The 17,957-nt window shown below is 43.0% G+C and overlaps 1 protein-coding gene across 6 annotated transcripts in view; it reads left to right on the top strand.

Moving 5' to 3' along the window:
* Positions 1-17,957, top strand: part of SLC28A3 (solute carrier family 28 member 3) — a 53,697-nt gene that overhangs the window by 26,906 nt on the left and 8,834 nt on the right. For 4 of the 6 annotated variants that reach the window (XR_009447642.1, XR_009447641.1, XM_059657047.1 and 1 more), the window contains 10 exons: positions 295-374; positions 3,606-3,697; positions 5,566-5,755; positions 6,999-7,143; positions 8,385-8,498; positions 9,384-9,461; positions 11,515-11,595; positions 13,214-13,294; positions 15,227-15,352; positions 16,903-17,033. Coding sequence is in view for 4 of the 6 variants with exons in the window: in XM_059657047.1 (XP_059513030.1) it covers positions 295-374; positions 3,606-3,697; positions 5,566-5,755; positions 6,999-7,143; positions 8,385-8,498; positions 9,384-9,461; positions 11,515-11,595; positions 13,214-13,294; positions 15,227-15,352; positions 16,903-17,033 (1,118 nt within the window). In the remaining 2 variants the exon portion in view is untranslated. The remainder of the gene's footprint in view (positions 1-294; positions 375-3,605; positions 3,698-5,565; positions 5,756-6,998; positions 7,144-8,384; positions 8,499-9,383; positions 9,462-11,514; positions 11,596-13,213; positions 13,295-15,226; positions 15,353-16,902; positions 17,034-17,957) is intronic. The other 2 variants (XM_059657049.1, XM_059657048.1) reach the window with 2 other exon arrangements.

The raw sequence follows: 17,957 nt of genomic DNA, 5'->3' as shown, positions 1-17,957 counted from the left end.
CACCAGCAGAGCTAGATGGACAAGACAACATTAGCACCATCCTGAGGCCAAGGGGGCTCTTTTATACAATGAATTTGGAAAGAAAGATGTAAGTTGTTTTAAAAGATTTTACATTGGCTATAGATAGGGGTGGGACAGGAGAAGGGGAAGCAAAGAAAGTTGTGGGATAGGTGCATAGTCCATAAGGAAGAAGTGTTTGCTGCCTTTGGATTGACTGTAGGCAACAGTCCAGAAAGGGTCCATTATGCCTAAGATTTTCTTTCTAGCATCTCTGTTCCAATGTTTGATTTCTAGGGTGAAGAGCAGATCACCATTGAGCAGGATTCTCTAAACGAAGAAGATGAGGAGGATGATCAAGTGATGCATCCAAATGGGTACAAGCTTAAACCATAGAAATAACCACACCTACCTCCTAAACAAATGGTTTTGCTCCTTTGTGGGGTTTTTTTTTTGGGGGGGGGGGATATGTTTTTATTGATATTGAGAGAGAGGGAGAGAGAAACATCTATGTGAGAAAGAAACATCAATCAGCTGCCTCCTGCACACCCCCTACCTGGGATCAAGGCCAAAACTAGAGCATGTGCCCTGACTGGGAATCGAACCAGCAACGTTTTGGGTGCATTGGACAACCAACTGAGCCACACTGGCCAGGGCACTCTTTTGTTTATCCTCACCTAATTTTTTAACATTTATTATTAGAGATGATCACCACCACCAATCCTATTTCCTACCATTTTCAGAAAAATTAAAGGAGTTCTACAATAATCAATGTGGAAAATTTAAGTTGCTGATGTCCTAGAAACTGAATATCCAGGATGGTCTTTTAATTACAGGTGTAAATTACCAACTAATTGCTCCAGTCCACAAAAAAGTAATTAATTCGTCTTCTCAATGTTAATCAATAAGCAATTGGTTTCTCAAAACCCAATCTACTTGTTATTACTTTGAGGTATCCTGAAGGTATTCCAAGTCTTTATCACCCTGTGAGATAGGAGAGGCAAATTGTATTATCTTTTTTGGGGGGGGGGGGCGGGGGGAAAGGAGGGGGAGACCAGGAAATGAAGTTCAGAGAAGTGACTTACTCAAGGTTAGTCAACTAGAGAGGAACAAAGCTAACTTACAATTTCAGCCTCTGATTCCTAGTCCAAGATTATCTGGTACTCTATCATAAGACTCAAATATTTGTCAATTTTCTAAATTCCAATTTAAAGTTAATTTAAATTCCTAAGTCTCTGAGGAACTTTGCTTTTATGAATCAGAGGATATCTCTGGAGTTGTTCAGAATTAGGATTGAAAGATCTTGTCACACATACCCCATCAAGAAATATTTACCACCTGAGAAACCTGAGCTTAGGTCCATCCTTCCTTGCACTTCATGACTCTCTGACCCTGGGAGCTGAGAGTCTCCAGGATGGTCAGATAACTCAGGTTTCACTAATGTTAATGGGACAGAAACAACCATGGGGTGGTTGGAAGTGGCTCAGCCCAGATAACCAAACGGCAGAAGCATCTATTTCTAGCTACTTTATTTTATGCAGTGTCAGATTGCTTTAATGGATTACACACATTCCCTGCAATTAAAAAAATCTGATAAATCCAACCTAAAGTAGATGGATGTTTCCTATGAAATGTTGCCCTCCACCACTGCTACTTTTTAACACTATATCCACAACTGAGGATAATGTATTATCCTCAATTAGATGTAAAAACTTAGTCTTTACTGCACTTCTATTACCTCAACATTTTCTAGAATAGTGTTTCTAATTCTGTGCACACATTCACACACATACGTAATGACAGAAGTCTCATGAAATAATACCTGTCATCACTAAAGGTGATCCACTCTGACATGTCCTATTGGTTTTAGTGATGGTTATCATTCACAACTCACTAATGGGTCCCCACCCACAGCTATGAAATACTGCTCCAGAGAAGCAATATGCACCCCCATTTCATTTATCCAGGAAGGTAGCAAATGCCTAATGTCCAAGATGCTGCCACCATAGGACTCTATTCTCCAGGAGGTCAGTCAGATCAAGGCTTCATAAGAAACAAAATAAAAAAAGACAGTAGGGCAAAGTGCAGGAGAATGCCTCTGTCTGAGCATATACAAGAAGGCTTTGAAGAAGCGAGAACTTGAGCTGAAACTTGAAGGGGGCTGAGGCTTGGATATGTGGGCATTACTGTTATGGAGTGAATTCCCAGACAAAGAGCCACAGAGTCAATTGGGTTCAAATTACAGCCTTTATTCACGAATTCGAATCCGGGCTCAAGCCTTAGCTGACGCAGCAGCAGACAAGAGCCCTGAGCATCAGTTGTAAGTTGCTTTTATCCCCTGGTTCTGGGGGGCTATTTTGCAAAAGCTAATTGGCTGATCTTTAATCTGCAAAAGCTACCTTTATTTCGGGGTAACTGGCAGGATATGGCTGGTTGCCCTGGGCCCGAGAAGCAGGATGTGCGGGTTTGCGGGTAAGCTAGTAAAACAGCTGGCAGCTGTTGCAAACGGGGTCACACAGTTTTAAAATTTTCCATTCCTCTATAATTAAGTCTATTGTTCCTGACGTGAGGTGCTTCCTACAATTACTGCTGGAAGGAAGGGGACTAGAGGCACCAACCAAGGGGGGAGATGTCCCAGGGGGAAGCTGTGTCCTTTGAGGTCCTGGAAATTGGGATCTTCTACATGGACAAGAAGTGCCTGTTTTAGAAATGCTATCCAATGGCCTGGAAGTGGCAATGGTTACAAGTGTGAGTAAATTCCTTCTGCCCGCCCTCAGGTGGGAGGAGAGGCCTGGGTTCGTTGTGGCGTTGAGGAAAGAGGCACCTGCAGGGAAGCCAGGTTTCAGAGCAGGTGTGGAGGGACCAGCAGCTTCCCAGGAGAAGCAGAGGACAGTTGTTGTGGATCCAGCCCTGTGGCCTCTCCAGTCTCACTCACTGGTGGTCACGAGAAGTGATCACATGCACACGGTGCTCACACACTACCCACCACCCCGCAACAAAGCCCTGAACAGAAACAAAGACACTCCAACAATTCTAGAACTTTCTGAGGAAGCTGCCTAACAACCTACTGGTTAAAGCTCTCAAATCCACAGAATCCTGCTTTACATTTCAAGCACTCAGTGAAGTCTGTCAGCTTCCCACTACCAGGTGTGGTGAGCGAGGACAGGGAACCACCACATTGCTCAAACTTTGTGGAAATAGAGAGATGAGAGTTGATTGGATTTTTTTTTAATCAACATTTAATAACGGTGGCTTAAAAGCTAATGGAGGCCCTCAGGGTTCAGGGAGAAACAGTCTCGTCCGACGTATTACTTTCAGCTTTTGGTTAGTTATCAATCTCCCCCGCTCTCTTTCCAGGAACATGTTTTCTGTATCTCTGGGATCTCTCAGTGCTTGGCACATCCCTTCAGCAAAGGTGGATCCAAGCCATGGCTGAGTTTAGCCTACCATAAAATGAGTTTCCCATTTCCATTTTGTAGGACATACGCTTTGCAAGTTTGTTTGTTTACTTGCTTTATTTACAGAGGCTCGTCTAGCTGTAGCATACGGGTTCACTTCATTTTTTGGCATTTACTTCTGCCTGCCATTTTGCTTTCGTGTTGTTGCAGGTGTCTGGCAAGGAAGTACGATGCAGTTTGTGATTTTCGTAGAAAACACAGAACCACCATTCGGTATATCATCTGGGGCATCTTATTAGCAGGTAAATAACAAAAGGAGATGGGCTATCAGTGTCTCTCTTTGAGGGTCCCCCAAATATTATGCTGAGCTTTCTGTGGAAAGGAAGTGAATCCTTCCTTCCCCATGGACCCTCATGAATCATCCAGAGAAGCAAACCCAGAAGGCCCTGAATTGCCGGCCTCAGCCTGGGGTACTATCCAGATAGCTCCCCATCTGGATAACTTAGTTCATGTATGTCCCCTACTCTGTGGCCTCTGTTATTGTGATGTGGATTTGAAAGCTGGTCAACCCAAATCCAAGTAACTGGAAAATAAGGTAATCACAGGTAGGACTCTACTTGCAGGAGGGAAAGCAAGCAGCGGATGCTTTACGAGGATACAATGCTGGGAGCTGCCTAGGGCCACGCAGCCCACTCCTCTTGCCAGAAGGCAGAGCCGTAACTGTCTACAGTTGACTCTTCTTTTTTAAAAAAAAAAAAAATGTTTTGTTTTGTTTTTGTTTTTCTTTTATTTTTGTGTGCATTTTTTCTACCTTTTACAGTTGACCCTTGAGCAATGCAGGGGTTCAGGGCACGAACACTCCTCATCCTCCACCACACAGTCAAAAAATCCACATCTAACTTTTGACTCCTCAGAAACTGTACTAATAGCCTACTGAGGAACCCAGGCCTTACCAATAACATAAACAGTCGATTAACATATTTGTGTGTTATATGTATTACATACTGTAAGCTAGAGAAAAGAAAATGTTATTAAGAACTTAAACTACATTGACAATTTATTTTTAAAAATCCGTAGATAAGTGGACCCACACAGTTCAAACCTGTGTTGTTCAAGGGTCAATGTACACAGAAGAGCAGGTTTTTTGTTTTCACTCCCTCCAAAGCAGAGGGCTCCACCCATTTATTTATTTTTTTTAAGACAATTTTCTTTCTTTTTTACACCAAGCAACTTACAGACCTACTGCTTCGGGCTCCACCCATTTAAAGAATACCCCTAGCTAGAAAACGTGAACTCTACTGCCCAAGTCTATAGATATTAATCCAAGAATGCTGCACCCTCAAGGGCAGTGGTTTTGCTGGTGCTCACACGGCCTGCACAGGGAAGAGCAGGGTTGTAAGTGTCCTCTGAACGGGGCCAGGAAGTATTTTACAGGCCATACATCAAAACCACACATCTCTGCCTTCATAGTACAGAAGCAAACAGGCATGCATGGCTGTGTTCCCAGGTGACTTTATTTATAGAATACAAATACAAATATACAAATACAACTGTCCTTGCTACCTGCAAAAACAAGTGGCAGGCCAAATTTACCTTGCAAACAAAACTGTTTGCTGACCGTTAATGGGAAACCTTGTTGTTCTTATTCTAGAATCTCCTTTCAAAAAAAAAAAAAAAAAAAAAAACCCCAGCCACCTTGATTACTACCTCCACCCCTTTCCTTTAGAGATTCTGTGGCACTTAGCAATTTTCCTACTCAAGCTTAGGCAAAATCTGAGCTGCAAACTAGGTGAATCAATGTCTTTTTGCCAGTGGTTGCCTCGACACCTGGATTTTCTCTGGTAGAAGTTCACCTGCTGAGTCTGGATGGATACCAGAAAAAGGTGGTTAGTACTAAGTGGGAGACCCGATGACCAAGCATCAAGATTTAAGAACTCAGAAGGTTACATAAGGAAAAAAGATCTAGGACCCTGGTCTCGTGGCATTCATGGTGAGATTGTTAGGGACTTATCATCAGATGAGACAATAGCCATATCAAGAATATGAGGAGCACTCTTGTGTTCAGTGGTTTGTTCACTGAACCTGCCCTTGGCTGAGCCAAATCAGCGCTGGAGGCTGATCTCCAGCCAGTGTTGATGATGTTCACTGTCTGCCTTTGCTTCCTGGACAGGCTACCTGGCAATGGTGATTGCAGCCTGTGTGCTGAATTTTCACAGAGCCCTTCCTCTTTTCGTGATCACCGTGGTTGCCATCTTCTTTGTGATCTGGGATCACTTTATGGCCAAATATGAACATCAAATTGATGAGTTCCTATCTCCTGGCAGAAGACTTCTGGACAGCCATTGGTTCTGGCTGAAGTGGTAAATGCAGTTGGTTCTCTTATTACAGTTGAGAGGGGTGTTAGTTTTTCCAACTGTTTCAAAAGTTTGTTCTGAAATTGCTTCCTCATTTATGGGATATTGCAGCTAGAAATAACCTAGGGGGTATCTGTTAAAATGCCTTCCAACCAAAGGACTTGTATGCATGCATATAAGCATAACCAATGGACATAAGACACTGGCGGGTAGGGGAGGCCAGGGGATTGTCAAGGGCGGGGGGAAAAAAGGAGACATACGTAATACTCTTTGTAATACTTTAAGCAATAAAACAATTTTAAAAATAAATAAATAAATAAATAAATAAATAAATAAAATGCCTTCATTTTACAAATAGTAAATCAAAGCTTAGATACGACAATGACTCATTTGAGATGTATTCAAATGTCCCTATAAACTACCTTAATTTCAAGTGCTACTAAATGAAAAAATGGTGTCCAGTATATGGGATGATTCTACTTGGGAAGGTGGCTTCCTGCTCTGGCCTCCTTGGGAGAAAAATCCTGTAAATTCCTAAAGCCAACTTTTTCCTATAGGACCCTGTGTCCTGCCGGTGACCACTCGGGGCTCTTCCCCCAGTCTCTGTCTATGGGACCTCCTCTCCCTCCAAGTGACCCTACTGGGTAGGATCCAAAACCAATTTTCTGCGGCATGGCCCATGTAGGATCTACTAGGAAATGTCACATATCCTTGGCCTAATAAACCAGGATTGTGCAATACCAACACAGTACCCTTTCTGACTCTGCCACCCAAGTCATGAGTCAGACTTGTCATACCTGCTAGATTCCCCAGAGAGTCATAACCCAGGCTAAACCTAGCTCTCTAAGGCTTGGGTAAGTTCCCTCCACTGCAGAGAACACATTTCAAGGTCTCCCTTAAAAGGTATCACCTCACCCATCTCCCAAAACAGAGGTGAGGACTCCCAGGAGATCTCTCAAAGAAATCACCAGACTTCTCACTCCAAACATGCTTTCTCCTCTCTGACCCCTTTATAGATCCTTGGACCGGCAAAGAGCCATAAGACTTGTGGAGTGAGGGAGACATGTTGCTTAATATTTTGGCTATTTGCCTTTATGGCCACAACCAGAAAGGATCTGGTGCAATGTCTAGAAGCACTACTTCTGGTGCCAGGATGTGTTGCTCTTGTTTTTGTTTGGTGGTTTTAGCTGATTGAGATTTTCAAGTCAGCACAGAACATGACGCCCATGCCTCTGTGCTGGTCTCTTAGGGTGATTTGGAGCTTGCTGATCCTGGGGGTTATTTTCTGGCTGATCTTTGACACTGCCAAGCTGGGCCAGCAGCAGCTGATGTCCTTCGGGGGCCTCATCATATACATTATCCTGCTATTTCTATTTTCCAAATACCCAACCAAAGTAAGTACAAAAGCGATCTTTTTTGTTTGTTTCTTTTCCCTTTTTCCCCCTCATGAGTAAATTGCTCAGGTTCACGAGTGTGAGCAAATTGAACTGTTATTCAATATTTATCTCACCTTACTCTTATATTTTAAATGGCTAGGGCACCCTTCTTCCCGAACTTTCATTGTACAGTTGCTCTCTCATTTTTCACTTCCAGAGATTTTTCAGTTACACAACCAGTGAGATGTTCTCTCCTGTCAAGTCCAATCGCTACTCATGTACCCCACCTTCCCCTGTGAAACACACATACAAAGAAAACTCATCCATTTTTATCCAGATTTCCCCAGACCAGCAAATAATCTAATAGTCTATCATTGAATTCCGCATTTTATCAAATTTCCATTTGAAATGTAGGCTGTTTTACCCCAAAACTTTGTCCTTGAACAGTTTTGTTCTTATGGAATTCAATTCTCCTCCTTGCCTGTAACGCATTAAATGGGCAAGAATTCTGAGACATTGAAGCTTTGCATATGATTCATATGGGCCAACTCTGGAAGATTTTACTGGCTGAAAGATTGACCAAAGGAATAAAAAAAGTCATCTAATATGATTCCACTTCTTTGCCATGTTCTGGTGAACGTCTCCACTGTGTTCTATGCCTCCAATCCCATAGTTCTTTGCAAGCCACTCATCTCTGCACCAAAAATGAAAGCAGATGATTGTCCATTACCGCTGTACTCTCTGGGTCTGCATTAGAGTTAATTGGTGCCTTTTACAGTGAAATGAGAGCCCCTCAACAGGGTGGAATTTCACTTAATTCACTTACAAATTGTCAGATCAACAAACCTGGGGCACACAGAGAAGTCATGTTCTGCCTTTCCATTTTCCAGGCAGTGGAAGTAATGGCACATATCTGATATGAACAGCATGGTAGGAAGGCCAGGTCCTTCCTCCTTTAATGACCCTTCTAAGCCTACTCTTGTGACTAAGTTAATTTAGCATGACATAATAGTTACATACTCTCCCAGGACGGAAGCCTTCAAACTGAGGATTAGGAAGAGAGGATGCAATCCTGAGATGTTTAGGTCTGATTCTATCAAGGGATTCTCTGCTCAGGACCACTTTGGCCTCCCACAGAAAGCCAGTCATAGGCTGCTCTCGTGAGAGAAGCTTCCAAGGAAATAGTGATCCTATGGGCATTGATGCTGAGTTCAGTATTCATTTTCTAATGAGTAATATCTCTTCATCTTTCTGCATAGGTTTACTGGAGGCCTGTCATTTGGGGACTTGGGTTACAGTTTCTTCTTGGGCTCTTAATACTAAGGACTAAGCCTGGATATATAGCCTTTGATTGGTTGGGCAAACAAGTTCAGGTAAGTTGGGTTCAAATGAACACCTTGCTTTTAGAATGCTTTTTAACATTTGGATATAATTTTCAAGACATGTCAAAAATAGGTTTATTTGTCTGCATTAGTTGACCCAAATTTTAATTCTGTAGCATGAGTTAGACAAATAATTTGGCTTATGTAGAATATTAACATCTGTCTAGTTTATTAATAGTATGGGTGTCCCTTATCCATATCATCTACTACATCACACCCTACCCTGATTGCTCCCTTTATTCTGCCCAACGGGTTTCACATTTTTAAAATAGTTCCACAGATAGAGAAGAAACAGGCTTTCTTTGCATCTAGTGGTAACTAGTGCCACCTATGTGCCATTTGTGACTTGCTGGAACAATTTACCACACCTGACTCATTCTTGAGCATTCTGGAGTCAGATTGAATGTCAGAAATGATGGGAAATCTGTATGCATGTAGAGTTCAAAAATACACTTCCATCCCTAGCTGGTTTGGCTCAGTGGATAGAGCACTGGCCTGTGGACCAAAGGGTCCTGGGTTCAATTCTGGTCAAGGGCACGTACCTTGGTTGCAGGCTCCTCCTTGGCCCAGGCCCTGGTCGGGGCTTGTGCAGGAGGCAACCAATCGATGTGTTTCTCTCTGTCTTTCCCTCTCTCTTCCAACTTCCCTAAAAATCAATGGAAAAATATCCTCAGGTGAGGATTAACAACAACAAAATACACTTCCATGCCATCCACTGGAGAAGTGGGGGAAGCTGGGAAATTAACTTTCCAAGTCTATCCACCAAATCCAACAAGCGTGCTGGGCCCCCGCCTCTGCAGAGCCTGATAGGTCCTGCGCATTGTAACCGCCACTTCATTGGTTGTAATGACCTTCTCTTTTCCTTTCTTCACTCAGACGTTCTTGGAGTTCACAAATGCCGGTGCTTCATTTGTCTTTGGTGAGAAATACACAGACCACTTATTTGCATTCAAGGTAAAGCCAAGCTCCTTTTCTATGTAGCCACTTTCTTTTCAATAACTTCTCAGTCTGTGTAGTCGTTCCGATAGAACCTAACCCACCATAAACCAGGTATAAGTTGTAGGTGTACAGCATATTGTTGCCCTTTTTCATTTACAATGATATCTGAAGTCAGTGGACTGCAAACATTTTACTTTGTAACCATAGCATTAAGGGGAACATCTAGAGGAAGTTGGAAATATTAAAAGAATCCTTTTGGGAGTGGGCTTGTAGAATGCCTGAGATACTTATGAAAATCATATGGGGTAAAAGTACCTGGGATTTCAGGGAAAAGGACATTAGGTACCTGGCAGTGAAAAGGCCACTATTGGTTCCAGGTTCAGGATCGGTGACAGCTCTGTGCTCGGGAAACCTTTCAGTCCCAAGCAAACCAGAACAGCTGGTTCCCCACATCAACCTCATCGTCCGGAACCATCCCCATGCTAAATCTCTCCCATCTTTCCTTGAGCACAGCCTTTGCCTATGCAGGCCTGGAGGCAGGGCCTTCTCCCAACCAAAAGAGAGATTTTATTCTACAAGAGAAAGCCCAGCTGGCCCCATGGCCAGGCCTAATAGGTTCCCTCCCAAGGCTCCCACAAGCCCAGGAAGCTCACCTTCCTTGGGGGGATCCCTATACATCCTTGTTGATGAGCCGGAAAGATGCATGTGGCTTTTCATTCCACTTTATTCTTTTGTGGTATGTTATTGTTCCTACACTTCTAAATTGTTTGCTCACTTCGTGACTCCCAATTTACCTCCAAAGAACCCCAACATCGGTTAGGCCAACTATTAATGGTGAACCTTTACAAACTGCTGATTTTTTAAACCGTTGATTTGATGCTTTGGTGCTGAGATAACTAAGCCATCTTGGAAAGGTCAAGTGTTTATAAATTGAGATGGAAGTGTGCTCATATCATGAATTTAATTCAGAACTGGGAAAAATAAAGCCACAGGGAAGATGAAATTTGCTGTCCAGACTGTCTGAGTGTCTTCAGATCTTGTTGTCCGGGGGCAGCAACATCTATCCTGTCCACCGAAGCAGAATCCCTGTGGGAACGCTGGAGAGATGAGCCCCTCCAGCTCCCCGAGGCTTTCAGAAGGGCTCTGCCTTCCCATTAAAGCCAATGAAAGAACATGAGTGAGCTCTCAAGAATGGCACAGAATGTCTTTTAATATATATTATTAATAGATTTTTCTAAATTAGATCTTGTACAAACTGTCTTCAGCCATCCTGTGCCTCTGGTGGAGGCTTATCTCCAGCCATTTAGCTGGGGAGCAGAGGGCTTGAAGGGGTCCGGTGGGGTAGGGGTGCAGAGGTCGTAGACCACAGCTCTGCGTGATCTCCGCGGGGTACAAGCTGCTCCCTGTAGACACACAGGCTGCACTGAAGGCACCCAAAGAGCATCAGGAAAATAGGATCCAGAAAAAAGACAATATTTTGTTAGCACAGATGTTACCTAGTTTCCCAAGTTTAATCATTTCAGCGATTCAAAAATCTAGAAGTAAAATAATTATTACCTTCAAAGCTAAATGAATGAGTGCTTACTCTATAGGAGGCACAGTGTGTAAGCACTTACCACGCTGTAGCTGATCTGTGCAGCCACTATGAATAAGGATCTAAGGTTGCTCACACTTAATCTCCACCACTGGTGAGTGGTGGCACCCATGCCTGCTAAAGATCAGAACAAGTATATCTCCCAGTAGCACCTTCAGTTTGTTGATCTAGTTATTACAAATTCCTCTCAAACTTCATTCCTTCTCAGAGAAACTAAAGTAAGAAGAGCTCATTGTAGCAGAGGGAAAAAAATGTCAATTTTCCTATGAAATATACTCAAGCTTACCCAGAACAAATTAGAATATGAGACAGTCCATGGGGAAGCTGCCCAATACAAGTGTTGTTTTGTTCGAGAGGAGTTCCTAGTATTGTTATGATGCCTCAGAGGGAGGCAGAAAGGAGCCGGATCTGAAACCTACTAACACCAGGAGGGCCAACATTAACCCGTGATCACTTTCACCTCCACCCACCCAGATCCTGCCCATTGTGATCTTCTTCAGCACTGTCATGTCCATGCTCTACTACCTCGGACTGATGCAGTGGATCGTTAGAAAGGTACCTGGACTGGAAGGGGTTGGGTGACAGGTGTAGAACTGGATTATTTCAGGGACAAAGTCTTATCGGCCTTTTATCCAGGTTTTTCTAAGTATTTTTCTCTTTGTACCAAGATCCACCACCACCCATATTATTTGATTGAAATGCCCCAAATCCCACATGTTTCCATGGAGGGAATGTTATCTCAGGGACTTCTATTAGCCATTACTTCTTTAAGTCAAAGACTTGACGCCAACAGGTCAGACACCTGCCGGGGAAAGCAGCATTGTTCCTTCATCCTGGCTGCCCACCCGGCACCTTACACAGAGTAGGTCTATGTAAGGAGGTCACAAAAGTCTAGGGGCTGCTAGAGAATCAACTCAAGAAGGAGGAAGGCATAGCTGCTTTTCGCTTCTAGGGGAGTTTTGTAAGCACACAATATTTGCTTTAAATATGAAAAGTTTATCTCCTTCCTGCTGCCTCAGCAACTGTCAGTCCTACACTCATATGTTTGATTTTAAAAAGTAGGAAATTTTTAACAGAGTTTGAATGCACATGAGAGTGAAGCAGTACATACAAGGCCTTGGCACAGTCAGGCCCTCCTTTTATTTCTGTAAATAAATAAAATGGATCAAGGGAGGGAGAGAGAGAGGGAGGGAGGGAGGGAGGGAGGGAGAGAGAGAGAGAGAGAGAGAGAGAGAGAGAGAGAGAGAGAGAGAATGAACCAGATGAATACCAGCAGATTCAGAATTTCAACAAGAGATCCAGGGCCCATAATTATCTGCTTGTCAATTTAAACATTCAGAATTACTGTGTCTGAACAGAAAGGAGAGAAAATGCAATTGGAAGTCCTGAGGTGGCCCCACAGGCTCTGGTTGGAAGGACCAGTGCAAAAACTGGACCATAAGCTACGTTCATTTCAGTTAAGTAGGAAAGGCCAAAACTCAACTACATGCCACTACTTAGTAGCTGGGTGATCTTTCACAAAACAACTAAACTGACTGTGCCTTGGTTTCCCCTTCTATAAAACGGGCATTGCCCTGGCTGGTGTGGCGCAGGTTCAATTCCAAGTCAAGGGCATGTACCTGGGTTGGAGGTTTGATCCCCAGGTCTGGAGTCTGGGCACGTGGAGGAAGCAACCGGTGTGTCTCTCTCACATCGATTTCTTCTGTCTCTCTGCCCGCCCCCCCCCCTCTCTCTGTCCATTCTGCTCTCTAAGGAAATAAAGGAAAAAATATCCTTAGGTGAGGATTAACAAATAAATAAATAAAAATAAATAAAATGGGTATAATTATGGGACCTCCCTCAAAGGGTTATTATGAGGATTAAATGCATTATTCGGACAAAGAGTTTAACACAGTGCTTGGAACACAGTAAAGCCAGCATGACTGTTTACACTATTTCAACAGAAATTCATTTGTATAATGTTCAAAGTATATACAGTGACTCAGACTTATGAGTCATACAGGAGGATTTGATCAGCCTGCTCTGGACTAGATATGATATACTCACACGCAGCTCCATCACAGCGTGCCCATAATTGAAGGTCACAGCATTTTGCTCCAGCTTAAAGATTCTTATCCCTACTTTCACATTTTGTGTATATACAAATAGTTCTTCATTGATTTTTCCCATTTAGGTTGGATGGATAATGCTAGTTACTATGGGATCATCTCCTATTGAATCTGTAGTTGCTGCTGGCAATATCTTTGTCGGACAGGTAAGTTGTAATGTTATAAAATAAGACAAAACATCTGCTCAAATGGATACTCTTCCCAGAAAGTAGGATTTTAAAAGAACTATGTTATTCCTTTCAGTGCAAGGGGAAGGGTGTCAAAATAGAAAACAGTCAGTATTGACAATGTCCAGGATTCCAGAGAAAGAGGGGGGGAAAAAATGAGAGCAAGAAGGGGAGGAGGAGTTGAAATCCATTCCAAGAGTCTGGGTGCACTAATATAGTATTTCGGTTCTTGAATGTTCATGGACAGGAAGAAAGACTGACTCATTTACCAAAAACATCAGGCTTCTTGTGTACAGCTTCTCAGTACATCTTTTCTGAGTTTTTGAACTGGTGAGGTCTCTGGCTCACCCTTCTGAGGCTAGCAGCTCATCCCCTCGAAGGGAACTCATCATGTACCTCGAAGCTGCTAACGTGCCCAGGCATCCCTAGTATAGTGCTTGTGGTAATGAAGGAGACGTAGAAAGGCTTTCAACCAACAACCAGGCAGCTGTATGAATACTTGAGCTCATTCTCCCTTTTCTGAACTGGCCAACACTATCTTTGCTGAGCCTGAAGAAAACTGTTGATGAACAAAAGCATTTTTATCTCTCACCCATCAGGCAAAGTGTCTCTTTGCTTGACGTCCCTTTAAGAAAGAAAAAAAAAAGTGCCAACAGATATCCCTCAAAAACAGCAGCATTCCTGAGGGGTGGACACATAATAAATGGTAATGATCATCTCATCATTCAGATACGTAGCTCCAGGCAGAATGGCATCACACACCACAGAAACCCAGCATGAATGCTTGCTATCAGGGCTGCCCCAGGAAACTGGATTTGAAGTAAAAATCAAGTCAGCCAGGAAAGCACACGGCCCAATCCTAGGCTTACAACTGCTCCAGGCAGACTGGGCCTTATTGGTAAGCCCAGCTTGCTAGCTGGGAGCAGAGTCTTTAGAGCGGGGCCCATATTCCTTCCGTAGGAATTGAAATTATTATAATTATAGTCATAAACTCTCTCAGGACTAATTAGGGCACCATCTTGAGTTGATTACTCCTACCTGCAGGGTAAGAGGACTCATGGACTGAGTTTCAATTTAGTCCATAAATTGGAGCTCAACACATTCAATCTTTTCAAACAATTAGAAATAATGAGGGGAAAATTGTAAAATTGCACACATGCTTCTGTGGTGCTCAATTTGGTACTTAATATGCTAAAAGTACAGCTATTATTTATGGAGAGCCCCACGCTGCAGGCACCGGCTCTCCTTAATGGGACTCAAGCCTTTACAACTACACCCTCTCCAATTCCTTTCCTCCCAAGAGGAAGAGGGGTGTCTCTGATTCTCAATGAGAAAAGGGCCTATGGGCCCCTGTCCTTGTTATTGCTGGCATTTTTTTTTACACTTGTGTTTCCATTTCCCTGTGGTATTAGCAAAGTGACTTAGGGTCTGTCGCATGAAGCTGGAAGATGGGAAGTTACAGAAGCTTGGGAATCACAAGGCCAGGCCACTGAGTAGAGTTATTTGGCCAGTGATGTTCCCACCTTTGAAAAGTGTACACAGCCAGCAGAATTCAGTCCTAGGCTAGGTGGCGGCCTTAGGTGAATTGGCCTTGCAAGCTTTGCAAACAACACATGACTCTATCCTGTAAGTGCACTGCCCTGGAGTCCAAATAAGCCAGACACTTATGGTGGGGGTCCTCAAACTCAGCATGCACCGGAGCACCTGGAAGCCTTATTAAAACGGGGTGCTGGCCCCACCCCCAGAGCCTCTGATTCAGCATGTCTACAAAGTTCCCACGTGCTGCTGATAGAGCTGGTCTGAGGTCTGCTCTTAGAAATACTGCATTTAGAGAATAGAAGTGTCAGTAGGTTGTCATAAAGTCCCAAAGTTTCAAAGGGAATGTTTAATCTGTCCACACTTTCTTTCCAGTCAGAGTCCCCACTGCTGGTCCGACCGTACTTACCATACGTCACCAAGTCCGAACTCCACGCAATTATGACCGCTGGGTACGCTACCATTGCCGGAAGTGTCTTGGGCGCATACATTTCTTTCGGGGTAAGAATATTTGGGGGTTGACTTATGGAAATACAACCTCGTCTTTCTTTGCTATTATTATTTCTTTTCTTTTCTTTTTTTCCCATTGCTGCTGGATAAGGAGACCAAAAGAGTATCCTTTTTGCTGTATAGTTGGTCACAATTCCTTTGGCATTTGAATGGAGTGACCTTTTGGGGGTTTCACTTTCATATCCCTGTCACCTAAATGTGAATTATATCCACCCATAAAAGAATGAAATCATATTATGAGGTTACTTTTGCTGAAAATTTAAATTAGATTAAAAATTAAACTATTCTGACATTAGCAGAGGTAATCTAGACAAGGGTCAGCAAACGAGGGCTCATGAGCCAAATCTAGATCACTTCCTTTTTTTCTAATAAAAGTGAAGTTTTATTAGAAACTAGCTACTCCCATTCATTTCTGTACAGCAGCTTTCATGCTATAGCATTGAATAGTTGTGGCCCCCAAGGCCAAAATTGTTTACTCCATCGCCCTTTACAGAAAATGCTGTCTGACCTCTGACCTCTTACCATACATTAGAATCACCAAGGAGCTTTTAGAAGCCCTCATGCCCAAACCCATAACCCAGAGTAATTAAACCTGAATCTCTTGGGATGAGACCCAGGAATCAATATTTTTTTAAAACTCCCCAGATTCCAATGTATAGCCCAGTTTAGAGCTGGTGGCCTATGGTATGGGGCTGGAGAATGTTATGGTAACTGGTGCACAGAGCTGCACATAGATGGAACCCGTATTGGAGAAATGGAATAATACACCAGCTGTGTGAACCAGTGATTAGGAATTCTCACAAGACAGATGTGTTTCATTCCAGGACTACGTCTGGGCCTTGGAAAGCCAGTCAATAAAAAGAGGGAAGAAGAAAAGGAGCAAGGAAACCTTAGGAATAGCAGTTTGACCAGATCTCCAGATGGGAGTAGGGAGAGAGGTGCTGATTCTAGAATTCTGAAACTATAAGCGAGAATGCAGAAACAATTAGGGTGACAGGGAGGAAAGGGGAAAGAGTTTAAGTAGACCAGCAGTGAGGAAAACAGAAATAGTTGACAGATTAAGGGAGTCTGGGTAAATTAATATTATGTAAAGACTCAAAGGATTTCAGGATAGCAGAAGATAGATGGAGAGGGGTACATCCATGCCTGTACCCCCCAGGTAGCCCCTATCTAAATTGATGACATAATGAAGTATGGGCTTTAGGGGCTATTTGAACATTCAAAAGGACAACAGAGAGGTGGAGGAGCTTCTTTGAAAGTTCCTACAGTGCAAGATTAATCCTCTTCTGAAATGATCTGAGTTGTTTGTACTTCTCCTCAAGGATGTGATTAATTCACACAATTTCATCTCTTCTCCCTCCGACTCTCAAGGTAATGCCAATTTGGCTAAGTAAGCTCTCCCAAGCCTCCAAAGAAGTATTGTTTTCTGACATAGAATCAATTCCTGCCCATCTTTTCCCTTGGAAGACTTTTGGGACCTTTATTCTGAACACAACAGAAGAGCTATACCTAAGTTGGCCTTTTTTCTCCTGAAATCACAGGTTTCACCCACCCATTTGTTGACAGCTTCAGTTATGTCAGCACCCGCATCACTGGCTGTTGCTAAACTCTTTTGGCCTGAGACAGAAACACCTAAAATAACCCTCAAGAATGCCATAAAAATGGAAACTGGGTAAGTGGAACACGTTCACCTAGTTCATCACTACACAACCAGAGAGGGAGGGAGGTCCAAATTCAAGGTGATCATCAGAGAGCACAGTGAATTACGGTAGTAAAACAAATTTAATTTCCCAGTGGCTATTTAGACTTCACCCAAAAAAATCTTGTTTTCACACTGGAGGAAATCTTTCTAAATACCTGAATGTCAGTACAATTCCTTGACTGTTAAATGTAGATATTTCACTTTAAATATAGTATGGTATTCATTGAGCTTAAGACCATTGGGAAGCCATGGGATAATCACTTCTAGAAGTTTATTATATAACTAGAGGCCTGGTGCACGAATTCATGCACGGGTGGGGTCCCTAGGCCTGGCTGGCAATCGGGGCCCATCGGGGCGGCAGGCCAGGGGGAGGAACCGTGGGAGGTTGGCTGGCTGCAGGAGCTTGGCTGTGGGAGCACACTGACCACCAGGGGGCAGCACCTGCATTAAGCATCTGCCCCTTGGTGGACAGTGCGTGTCATAGCAACCGGTTGTTCAGTTTTTCGGTCACTTAGGCTTTTATGTATATAGATAGGGAAGAGACAGTGTGATATAATAATCCTTAGCCCCTCATTGGTTCATTTTCTTTGGCTCTGTGGAAAAGAAAAAAAAGGTGGAAGAGACTAAGAGATTTAGGATGTTCAAGAGTGTTTCATGAAATCACAGAATTAACCAACATGTTTTTGAGATTCATCCTTTGTTTGTATTATAGGGAAAGTCCTAACCATGAGTGAAAAGCAAGTTGTTGAATGTATATATGAAATATGTGTGATTCCACTTATTAAGTTAGCAAATGTGTAAACCTACACAGCATATTATTTAGGGATACAGACAAGTAGAAAAATTGAAAAGAAAGAGAATGATAAGCAAATTTTAAGGGAGCCAGGTACTTCT

The sequence above is a fragment of the Myotis daubentonii genome, chromosome 11 (genome assembly GCF_963259705.1).
Source record: "Myotis daubentonii chromosome 11, mMyoDau2.1, whole genome shotgun sequence".
Classification (NCBI taxonomy): Eukaryota; Metazoa; Chordata; class Mammalia; order Chiroptera; family Vespertilionidae; genus Myotis; species Myotis daubentonii.
This window is presented reverse-complemented; position numbering and strand designations above follow the sequence as displayed.